Source organism: Stigmatopora nigra, chromosome 4, assembly GCF_051989575.1.
Source record: "Stigmatopora nigra isolate UIUO_SnigA chromosome 4, RoL_Snig_1.1, whole genome shotgun sequence".
Classification (NCBI taxonomy): Eukaryota; Metazoa; Chordata; class Actinopteri; order Syngnathiformes; family Syngnathidae; genus Stigmatopora; species Stigmatopora nigra.
The window spans coordinates 13,576,267-13,588,527 of record NC_135511.1 but is presented as its reverse complement, the minus strand read 5'-3'; the positions used below and the strand labels follow the sequence as shown (position 1 = coordinate 13,588,527).

The 12,261-nt window shown below is 39.2% G+C and overlaps 1 protein-coding gene across 2 annotated transcripts in view; it reads right to left on the bottom strand.

Moving 5' to 3' along the window:
- The window catches only part of LOC144195788 (netrin receptor UNC5D-like), a 75,993-nt gene that overhangs the window by 13,494 nt on the left and 50,238 nt on the right, over positions 1-12,261 (bottom strand). For both annotated transcript variants that reach the window (XM_077715634.1, XM_077715633.1), the window contains 7 exons: positions 11,819-11,986; positions 11,369-11,533; positions 10,927-10,959; positions 9,969-10,154; positions 6,709-7,068; positions 4,690-4,774; positions 839-1,010 (listed from right to left, as the gene is read on the bottom strand). In XM_077715634.1, coding sequence (XP_077571760.1) covers positions 839-1,010; positions 4,690-4,774; positions 6,709-7,068; positions 9,969-10,154; positions 10,927-10,959; positions 11,369-11,533; positions 11,819-11,986 — 1,169 coding nt within the window. The remainder of the gene's footprint in view (positions 1-838; positions 1,011-4,689; positions 4,775-6,708; positions 7,069-9,968; positions 10,155-10,926; positions 10,960-11,368; positions 11,534-11,818; positions 11,987-12,261) is intronic.

The following is a 12,261-nucleotide window of genomic DNA, read 5'->3' as shown; positions in this document are numbered from 1 at the left end:
AGTTATTAGATTTGCAATCATTTGCATACTTAGTCAAGAGGCGTACATGCAAGATATTTATCATAAGGGTAGGCACCTAAGATCCAATGTTAATGGAACCAAAACAAGCTCACACTGCCTCTTTACTTGACAATATTGAATCATTAAATTAGTGTGTCAAAAAACCTCCTGACAGTCGGACAGAAGGACTCCTAACTACAAAAAAAAAGCCTTTTCCTCAAGACTGATCTGAGTTTCAATTTAAAATACAGTATGCAGACTTTGCATAATGAGCAACATATTTCGCATAAAAAAACAAAAGAAAAAACACTCACAAAAAAAACAACCTATGTCAAGGTCATGTGGGTGCTAGCTTATATGTTCTAAAAAAAACTTTTAAAATATGCATTCGGCTGGTAGAGATATTTTCTATAGTTGCAAGGGCTGCAAAAACAGATGGACTTCATTGTCTGAAATAAAGCCGAACAGATATCATTATGGCGAGGTGTGAAAACATCAGCAGCTGTTGCTTAATTTGTTTTTATTTCTTGTCAGCATAATTTCTTTGGTTCTCGGTGGGCGATGCAAGGACAAGGACGTGCCGTAGTAAAAGAAAATCAAGTGTTGTCTGGATGTATAGCGTGTATACAATAATATTGTTTTCAATGTCATTATTGTAACCTTTTGAATCTGACACTGGGCTTAATCCCTCCAAATATAAGGTGCTGTTGTGACATTTCGTAGCAAAATAAAGAACACGAAGGGAAAAAGACAAAAGAGCCAAATGTAATTTCTGTGCCAGGGCAAAGATCTCAGAACGCCATTGTTGATTCAACCAGTGTGTGCCTGCAGCTCTTACCTCCCATTTATTGTTTTGGGTTCTTCTCTTGAGCTGGATGTTCCAATTCTCAGAGTCCACCTCGGCACAGTGAGCCATAGTCATGGCCACTGGGCAAGACAGGTCCAGAGCGGCAGGGCCATACATCACCTCAGGGCTCAGGAGGATTTCACAGTCTTCCAGTGTATCGAAACTAGAGAGTAAAAAAAATAAAAAAAAATCATCATGTTCATGAGTTTTGAGGCTTGATGACTGCAGTGGGTCAGTTTTATGTAATTCACGTTCAATGTTGCTTGTTAGATATTGCTGACTTTTAGATTTACCACACAAGATGACCACATAATAAGACTTTACTATTGCATTACGCTTGGAAAGACGTTGCCAGCAGCCAGAGTAGAGGATGCAATAACAACATCCATGCCACGTTAGGCTCTAAAAGACGTGCGTGCCCATCCTCCACCCAGGTCACTGTGACCTGAAGCGAAAGTGAAATTGACCGTACTATAGAGCTCCTGACATCTGCACAGCATGACAAGAGAGAATGCTGGCTTTTATTTTTTTGTTATTTTAATGGAATCATGGCTCACGGAAATATATATAAATAAGTCAGAGTATTCTCAACTAAATCTAGTCATAAGCAGATTTGTATAAATCAGACAAAAGCAATGGTAGTAATAATGTGTGATTAAAAGAAATAACTGCATTAAAAAAATACTATTAAACTATCAGTTTATTCGTTAACGTGCCCAGCCTAGTGTTGTTAAATAATTTGCATTTTATTTGCTCTTTTAGAAACCGATCTGTTTAACACCCCTATGCTAACAAACAAAAAATAACATAGTAATGAGAGGAGCTTATGCAAACAGGTGGGCTGCAAACAAAGCATGCCTTCGGGCTTGACTCTTCGCAAGCACGAATGTTCGCTCTCCAGTGTTTATTGCTGCGTAGCCAAGCTGCTCCATTTTTTCTTGCCCAGGTGAAAAAGTCACGGTGATCTGCTGGTGAGTTGCACTGTCTTAAGTCTCGGATCATTGTTTGGATTTTAAAAGAAACAACAGTTAAGGAATTGCGGCTCGATGGAGCGTGTGGTTAGCGTGTCAGCCTTGCAGCTCTGGGGTCCTAGGTTCAAGTCCAGGTCGGTCTACATGAGTGGAGTTTGCATGTTGTCCTCCGGGTAGGCTGATTGGACAATCTAAATTCTCTCTCTTACTCAAACTCCTGAGATACTTTCAATGTTAAAAAGTGAGTTGTGTGTACAGATTATTGAACTAGTATTTTTAAAACGGTATTACTTGTGTATTTCACCGTTTGAGCAGTGTTGTACCCTTCAATTATGTCCTTGGCAGACCCTTATGAGAATACTACTTGCCCCCTAAATAACTTGCTTCCTCTAGCCCACTTGTAATAATGCCCCAGGCTTGCTATGTCTTTTCTCAAGTCCACTTGTCCTCCTGATGAAGGCCAGCTTATTGAGCTCTTAGATGAGCTGCATTATTGAAAGGGAACAGTGACTCAGTCTCCAGGGATCTGAGAGGCATGTTAAGAATTGGACTAGGGCGGAAGAGGACACAACAGATTCCATTAGCCTCACTTAAAATGTCGTGCAGTCCACCCAACCTATTAGTCCTGTTTGCTTTGGTGTATTTTTAAGATGAATGCATCCTATCCAGAAAGCTGCTACATTAATCAAACAGACATCTTGAAGTGAAGCATTTAGACAACCTAATTAATAAAATAGCCAGAACGTAGAATAGCACATAAAACCAAACATGTTGATGACTGATATTTTAAGAGAAGGTCCAAAAAAAAAAAAAAAACAATGCTTGGAACATTATCAAAAACCTTGGAAGGCAAGTTGTTATAATCTACTGCTTTCAGAAAACTTTACGAGCACTTCAAGCATCAATAGAATGAAGCCTTGGATACAATTTCTGGAAAGTGCAGAGAACAGAAATTCAGGGACAAAGTTTTATGGATTGAGGAGATGAAGCTTCCTTTGGTTCCTTTGGATTGATCTTTGTAGATGCAACATGTGATGTCAAAAGCTATTTGGAGCCCTAATACACAGGTTTGGGGGTTCAGGAGTGGCCGAGTCATGACTTTAATATCAATGGAAAAACTGACAAACTGACTTCTAAGTATGAATCAAATCTATATGCGCAGAATATGAATAAAACCATGAAGGGTAAAATTAGTCTCTTTTAGAATCTAAATCCTCTGCATGTTAAATTGAATTTAAGGAAACAGGAGGAAAAAAAATGACAAAAACAGCATGATTTCCTGAAAAAGAACACAAAATTTGCCCTTTGTTCCTCTCAAAACAATTACTTTTCGTTCAAGAGTGACTGAAGGCCACCCACTAATTTGTATAAACGAACAAAAAACAAACAGTCATTTACAGAACATGTGTGAAAATGACAGTCCATGTTATGTAGCAACACAATAGACCGGGGCGCATTTGTTTATAGACATATTTCAGTTTAACATTGATATTTTGTTAGACCAAAAGGTAAGAAGATAAAAATACATAAAAAACACTTTAGATGAAAAAAGAAATACTCACAGAAATCCTCTTCTGAAGCTCTTTCCTGGCCAGAACAAAGCGTTTTCTGCTTCAGTAGTTTGACAGATTTATTTTACAATACAATGCATTTATAAAACCTTGGCTGCAAGGGAAGTATGTCTGACCTAAGCAAAACTGCATCTTCAAAAGGTTTAGAACAGCCTTTGAAAAGCTTTGGGAATACTTTTTGGGGCGAAAAAAAATGCCTTAATAGGAACCTGTCTATGTGGAGAAGTCAGTTGCGCAGAGATAGGAGTCCGACACAAAAGTGAAGCAATTCTCTCGAGGGGTTGCTTGGGAGAATGTACAAACGTGATTGACAGCCGGTCAAATGAAAAGTCCAAAACAGACCACATGGACAGCTCCACTAAACATTTTTCTTCTCTTGCGGTGACAGGAAAATAAGAACGTCTAACGTGCGTTCAGGGCTGAAACAGAATATTGTTCATACGGGTGCCCAAAATATTTTGTGTCACAGAAGTGAAGAGGGAACGGCCAGATGATACACTTTCATATCCACCGGATGGGAGACATGTAAAAAGTCTACTACTCTGTGTACCATATATTTTAAAAACAATGCCTTGAAGGGAAAAATGCTGAGCTTGTATGTGATTTTAGAGTGAATATGGACAAATATTCAAAATATATTTGGAGATAAAGTTAGTTGGGATAAGCTGCAGCACCCTGAAAATGGATGGAACTACATATTGACAGCCAATTAGGTCGGAAGAAAATACGATTTGGCGGATCGATGGTTTGATTTTGCTTCCTCAGAGTTCACTGGATAAACAAAAAAACGCAATCGAGAAGTTTCACAAAAGCAGCCGCTACATCAATGTGTAAGGCACCACCTGTGAAGGGCTTCGTCAAATTTGTTTGCATATTCACACTCCTATAGGGAACGGGAGAGGAGGGAGGGTGGAGCGCTTGCTGGGTCCATCTGTCATGCACCCTTGCAGCCCATAAACACAGAAATGTGAGGCCTGCCAAGGGGAAGGTCAAACACTTTTCCGTTTGAAGTGTTTACCCAAAATACCAGTAATATCACTAGTTATTGATACATGTCCAAAGTACTTTGGGCAGTTTCAGGCCAAATACAATGTTCCAAAACACCCTGCACATCAGCATTGCACCTCATTCATGCATCTGATGGTTTTCTGACTAAATTAAAAGATCAGTGAATACATAAATACTTTATATGGGTGGCCAAAGAGCTTGAGGGATAAATGTCTGATAGGGATTGTATAGACACTGTGACAAAAACAAAAAGAAAAGAAAAATGCTGGAAAAAAAGTTTGGTTGATCTCACCTTGCTTCTCCCAGATTGATCACCACGTACATTTCCCAGGACATATTTTCAGGCACGGCTCCATGAGGCACCAGGAGGCTGACTCCTGAAAAAAAAAACATGCATGAGTTAAAAAAAAAAAAGCAATAACTCCACTAGACTGTCAGTGTAGGGCAAGATAAAACATTACAGATTGTTGAATGGAAGCACAAGTAAAGTTCAAGGGCTATATAAGCATGGCATTTAAACAAAATAACTTCAGATAAAATGCAAATGCAAAACCTGGTAATTACATTTTAAACCAGATTTTTTTTTTTTAAATTGTGTGTTATTTAAACAGTCAAATGGACTGTCGGTTCAATGCTATAAAATCTGTATTACTATCTACAAATACCAAAATGTCAGTTTTGAATTTATTTTCTGTATTGTTAATTAAAAATCAACAGATTACATGTCAAAGCATATTCATTCGAGGCAACTAGGATGACCTTTTTAAATTCAAAAAGAAAGGTTAATGTTCAACATTAAAACTAAAAATATCAAGCTGGTCATTGATGTCTGTCTTAAAAAGTTTGGAGGTTTGACGGAGGCGTATTTTGATATAGAAGACACATCGAATAATGGCAAACACATTTTAAATATAAATAAAATCTTCCCCGTCGCGGCAAACATTGTCTGTCTGTATCAGACAGTGTCTAAAGATGTTATTAGCAGTAATTTTGATCCTCCATGAGAGTGATTCCCCCAAGCGATCCTGGTTATGCAACAACTCTATAATGGACAACACAGTACTGCCACCACACATAATGAACTCTAAAAGCTATGATACTGTTGGAAATATGTCCATATTGAGAGATAAAAACACATTACAGACCTGAATTGCCAAAACAGGCACAGAGTGAAACAATAAAGGAAAGTCCTAATGGAGTTTACAAAATTAATGGCTCTACATGATCATATGAAGGTAGATTTCTAACAAGTTAGCGTACATTTATATTGAGTTAAGGATGAAAAAAAATGTACGCCATAAACCATAATTTTGACTGTCATTTGGCAAGTTTGAGAATTGTGACAATGTTTTGGTATACTATCGGTCTTACTAAAAGCAATTTATGTGGCATGTAAATTATTTTTGCTTACTAAGACATTGAAGTACAAAATCTAAGATCTTGTGGGAAGGCTTATTGCGACCAAAGTTAAACCATAGTGACTGTTCCTTTTCTTTCATTTTTCTGTTTCCGATTTTTGTCACTTTTGTCCCACTGCAAATGCATTAAAAAAAAGAGTGGTGTAATATTGGATCTAAATGAAAAGAGTACTCAAGAAGCTTCACTTTTCAGCTGGTCCGTATGGCTTGCTACTCCATTTAGAAAAAGAAAGAAAAAATAGAAAGAACAAAAATAAAAAAAAACCTTAGCGCACAAGTAGACTAAGCGAGCAGTACACTTGACATTAGTGACTCCTCCACTCAGACCACTCTGCTTGAGAGGCCATTGAGGAAAGTTGATTTCACCTGTCCTCTCTCCACGTCAAGGACCGCGATTCAGACAAGGATTGCCAAAAAGAATTGCATTTGCACAACAGGGCACCAAAATCACGTAATGCTAGCACTAAATTTAAACCTTGTGAAGTTCTTTAAAATCTAAATAAACCCAGTCATTCAAATTGAAACTGAAACTGTATCTCATTTATCAAGATTTTTCTTTTGGTCTGCCACTCAGCCTGTGTAACATTGATGGAAATCTATCTCAAATATTGTTACATCTCCACATTTTTCAATTTCTTGAATGTTCAGCACCTGTTTCAGCACAACATATATTGTTTATTGGGAAGTCTGCTACTATTGTTCTTGGCTTTTAAATTCCAGGTCAATGGGTGACAAAAATGCCCCAACTAAATAAAGCAGGTGTCTATAGAGGACAGTTAACTTCCTATCTCTAAGCCCGCATCAGTACGTGTTTATATTATATGAAGTTACTAAAGACAGATAAAAAAATTCAGCTGTATCGTGTTCTTCAAGTTACAAACTTTATTACTCACCAGTGTTCGGCAGCACCAATCGTCCTCCATGCTGACCAAACACACCAGTGGTCCTCAGCTGCTCTTTACTAGTGCTCAAAGGTCCATTGAAGGTGAGCAGACCTTTTTTGTGTTTGTCCATTGAGCTGCGGTAATCCTGGCCTAGGTCCTGTGGGAAGGTCTCAACAGGGGCTTTGGGATGGAACTCAGCCCGCTCTGCAACACCGTAGACCATGAATGAGCTCTGCACTTTCACCTTGATGTCTGGCAAGGGGTCAAAAAGCTCTTTGTCTGCACCATCCTGGAAGCACAGGGGAGTGCTATAGGTGCGCCCCACGGTTAAGTCTGGCGGAATTGAAGAGTTGAGAAGTAGGGGGTTTCCTACACAAACGGAAATTAGAGACATGCCAACATTTTGTTATGAGGGTACAAGAAACAACAACATCTAAATTGTATCAAAACTTTGAATAGAGTGACCTCTTTCCAAGCTTTTGGCCTAATATATTCTGCTTCATATCGTGCCAAAACATGCTCTGTAGTTTAGTCAACCGTCAGCACAAATTAAAATCAAACGTCCATGCAAGGAACATCTGAGGTAAGGGAAGACAACCTGGATAGAAAGTCTTGTGGTCTGAGCCACAGCTACAGTGTAAAATTTAATTACCTAGCATACACAGCTTGATCTCCATAATCCATCTGCTGCAGCCAGCTCTTCTGGACACCCACCTGACCTAGTGAAGGACGGGGGGGAACGGGCCAGGAAGGGGTCTAGGTGACTGCTATTTAAACGAGGGGAGCTCCCGGGGCGCACCCAAGAGCCCACAGAGCAGTCTTCATCTGGTCATTAAATGTGACGATGCTACCAAACAAGGTGTGTAGTGCACCCCATCGATCTGGCAGAGTCAGACAAGAGCTGCCCGTGCCCCCTGCCAAAATAACTGTGAAGTTGCTGTCCTTGATGCCCAGCTGTTCCCTGGTTAGGGGTGAAAAGTGGGTGGCTAATGTTGCTTTATTTCCATGGAAATGATCAATTACTGGAAGCATGATTTGTGAGTAGTGATTTATGGAGTGTTTTACCTATAACGACTGAAAAAAAAAACAAAATTGCTATACAAATGACAGTAACCCTAACAGAAGACATCAATTTGAATGTAATTTATGTAGGCCGTCTCCTAACACCCCACTACCCTCCCATTGCCTAGGAATATTCATGATGCTTTCTGTGTGCCTTTGACTATCGTTTGTCGTAACAAAGTTCTAACACAGTGTTTCATTTTATACAAAATTTGTATGCTTCTATCATTTTTAAAGTGTGTAGTTGGCAGTATTGGAAGGAATTACTGCTTTTATATTAACAAAAGGTGTCTTCACTTAAAAATAATTGTAGTTAGATAACCACTTCAGTAACGAATTAATTTTGTAGGTGGATGTACCATTGTATTGGATTTATATTACTACTACTTCTTTACAGTAGAAATTTAATGGGGTATGGTTTCGAGAGTAAGGCAATATTGCATAGACGAATATATTCTGTTGTTTTTTTTCTTCAGTAAAAGACTGATGGCTCATACAAACATAAAAGATGCATGAGAAGTCAATAAGTGTCAACAAACCTAGCAGCGGAATATTGTACCTTCTCAGTCAGAGCTGGAGCCAAGTCGACATTAGCCTTCTGCAGCTGACATTGGATCACTGCTGAATTTCTCCCCTCCGGTCGAGTGGAGACCAATCTGATTATCGCTGGGGTGTGCATCTTTAAGAATGGTGCAACGAAAATGGAATGGCAGCGGTGAGGCGCGAGGGGTAAATGAAATGTACCTCAGGTTGAATACCTTGAGGGATAGGTTAGGAATTGGGCCTCTGATTAAAAATCACTCACAGGGAGAAGTAATGTGCAGAGACAGATTTAGGTCCAAAGACTCATTCAGCACTCAGCCTTATATTTGCTCTGATAGCAGAGAACCATCCGAAAGCATTTAGGGACTCTTAAAGACTATTTTAGCTTTGAAATAAAGCCCCCGGTCGCCATTTAATTAATGGTGCTTGAGTTTATGATTTTCATAAGCAATGTCCGTTTTGACAGCAGAACGAGGCTATTAGGAAATGCATTACCAGTGTTCTCCTGTGCAAACTTGGGCTTTATTAAAAGAAAACGTGGAAGGATTCCACATTTCGCCTGGCTGATGGAGTAGAAAATGGAATGGAGTGATTGTGGCCAGTGGAGGGCACAGCAGGCATGTTCAGGGGGAGCTGACCTATTTAAATAGGATTGATGACCTGCTGAATGTGGACCTGACTCACATCACCTGCCACACCAAGCTCACTTCTCCTCTCAGATCTTGGTGATTGCATAGATTGTGTATTGTCCATTTCATACTACAAGCCATAGGCCAGAGGTGTACTGTACAGTATGCCTGTGAATATATTCAATCATCCATGTCATTATTCACACTGAATACAACAGGGCTCCTCTGGTTGCTTTCACATTATATATGTTAATAATAATATACTATTCAGTGAGCAAAAGGATGAAATCATTCATGACTAGTGTGTGATTTTAATCACACCCATGAGACTTAAAGGTGGGCTTCCACGTGAACATGAGGCCAGAACTAACATATGTTAGCCTATGCGAATGAACTGATGAAGCCTGAGGCAAAACACCGTCTAAGTCTTGAAATCGATTCAATGTCCTGACCGCAACATGGATGTCTTATCAAGGACTGCTTGAGCATTAGTAGTTACTTCTCTACCATACGTATTTGCACTGCACAGGAAAAATACTTCATCCAATGACAACTGCTTCAAATGCTACACGTATCCATCAATAGTTTGGCTCAATGCAATTTTCATGTGAGAAATTGGTTGTCTTCCAGCCAGTCGATTGTTCTGTGTGGCACAGTTTGGTGTGGTGCGTGCTTCTCACTGAAATTGATTTGCCTCCCATTGCTGGATAACAAGGGAGGAGAAACTGTATACTGAAAAATAATGACAGCTTTTTTTTTACCACTTATGGAAGTATACAGTAAATCCAAAACTGATAGGAAGATACATTTCAGAAGTTTTGGCCTTGAAACAACCAAGTCACGTGAGAGCAATAATAAGATACACTTAAGAAAATAAAATAAAACATTCCCTTTAGAAGTTACTATGGACTACTCATCCTACAATTCCCTTAAAATGTATTCTTGTGAATTTTACTTTTACCACCCAATAACATAAACCGCTATATAAAGAGAGCTATAGGCAACAGATACACTTTTTAGAGGGTCTTTTCTCACCTTGTCGGGTGGTCTTGAAGTTGAAAGACTGAAACCCTCCAGCAAGCGCAGAGGATTCAATGACATCTACACCATATTCACTCTGGTTCTTCCTGTACAGCATGATTGCCACTACCAGTATACCCACTGCAATAATACCAGCTCCCAAGCCAGAGTACAGAGCAACATCATTGGAACTGTCCATACCTAAAACACACACATTATAGCAGAGTCGACAAAGTTTATTCTCATGGGAACATTTAAGAGTAAACCAGAGGAAATAAAATAAGATTTATATATATTAAAAAATTACACAGAATGGGAAAAGAATGAAATGACGCAACAGTCTCATTGGATTTTGCAGCACAGCTTGTTATATATAATATTATATATGTCATACTTAACCTGCTAACATGGAAAATAATACACCTAAAACGTGACTGAGAGTATAGGACAGAAAACATGTTTATATGGTATACATTAAATTATCAAGTAGTCATTCCAGAAATAAGTTTTCAGAAGTTGTATTTTTATATGGCACGATAATAACATGAGCCAAGCTAATGCCTGACAGTCCCTAAACTCCTGCAACTGATTGAAAGCCACAGGGAAAAAGGACAAACCTGCAAATTGGTCAATTTAGCTAGTTTGCAAAAAAATTAAAGGCTATTAATCCAGTACAACATAACACATGTCCACTTGTCACAACTAATATATCTCCTAGCTCAAAGTAGAAACACAGCTGTGATGGCGTGGCTGTCATAAAGTTAGAGCACTGAAAAATGATGGAATGTGTAATTAACACCTGCTGGGATTGAACTAAGGAGCTTAGATCAAGGTGAACTGATTGGTGGTAATTTGTGGAGTTTTTCCATCACCACGTAAATAGTGTACAGGGAAATGTTTTGGCACTAGCCTGTGAATTCAGAAAATTCAGTTGGAAGTTGGAAAGATTAAAAAAAATCCACAGGGAACTCACTTTGAGGTTTAACATCATGTAGCAGCTTTCGATCTGTAAAGACAGAAAGGTAGAATAAGATGAAGAAGAGGGAAAGTGGTGATTTAAGTCCATGTTTTGATTTAATGTACGATAGTGAAAATACTATAATGTCTGTGCTCATCGATTAGACAAACGCTTGCCTCAAAGTGGTGCAACCCATTCAGTCACTGTACAATATCATCAATATGTGGGACACGTTATCTGGTGTTGGACACCACTAAGATTGTATTTAGTAAGAAACAAACAGCCTACACCATAAGTACAGATATTATCATGCCCTGGACATTGATACTGTTCCCAAACACACATCTCCAAAAAGCTTGAATGTTGACCAAGACTATGTAAGAAGATGATGATGATGACTGAAGAGATGATTGAAAACAACATTTGATCATGTAGTAATCTGGGAAAAAAAACATACTTTCGGTACATTGTCCATCTGTGCAGTTTTCCGAGGCCTCTGAGCCCCCCTCACACATCTTGCCTCTGTGTTTGGGTGCTGGGGAGTTACACTCCCGACTCCGCAGTCTTTCACACTGGCTGCTGCAATTGGTCCATTCACTCCATTCATCCCAGCCTCCATCAACTACAACGCAAATATGCAAAGATCAAATTATCACAACAGCTGAAAACACAAGTTTTATTTCATAGCACGGTGGATGAATCCCCCCCCCACTAGAAGGGTGATTGTATGTGTCTAGTTTATGGCCCATGACAGCTGAATTTATATGCATAGACTGGGTTTCAAGGTTTTTGATAATAAATAAAACTATTAAACTAAGTTATGCCCATAATATGAACATCAATGCAACCAGACAGGACAGGCATTTTGCTTGTGGAAACCCAATTATGGCAATATGTGTGTACTGACTTGGACATGGGGCATTGCACGATATCTTCTCCACAGACATGCCCTCGCAGAAAGCTCCACCATTCAGCGGCGCTGGGTTCGTACAGGTTCGGGATCTTTTCCGCACGCCTCGCCCACATGGTACATTGCAAGTTGACCACTCTGTCCAGAAGGACCAGCCGCCGTTCACTGAAGAAAGTTTAACAACGCAGACGGCAACAACTATTACTCAGGTAGACCACTGGGATTTAACAATGCCTTAAATAAACCAGCTTTAATATTGCCAATGCAACCAGTAGAAAGTAATTAAAAATTTTTATAAAATGGCAAAAACCAAGTGAGCATGTTGGACGCGGGAGCTCCTGTTGTCCTAATTGCCCCCTCAATTCCTAGCTTTGGAATTTAATTTAATTGTTGCCTCAATAATTTAATTGAACTCCTTTTCCATCCATTGATTTATTGTA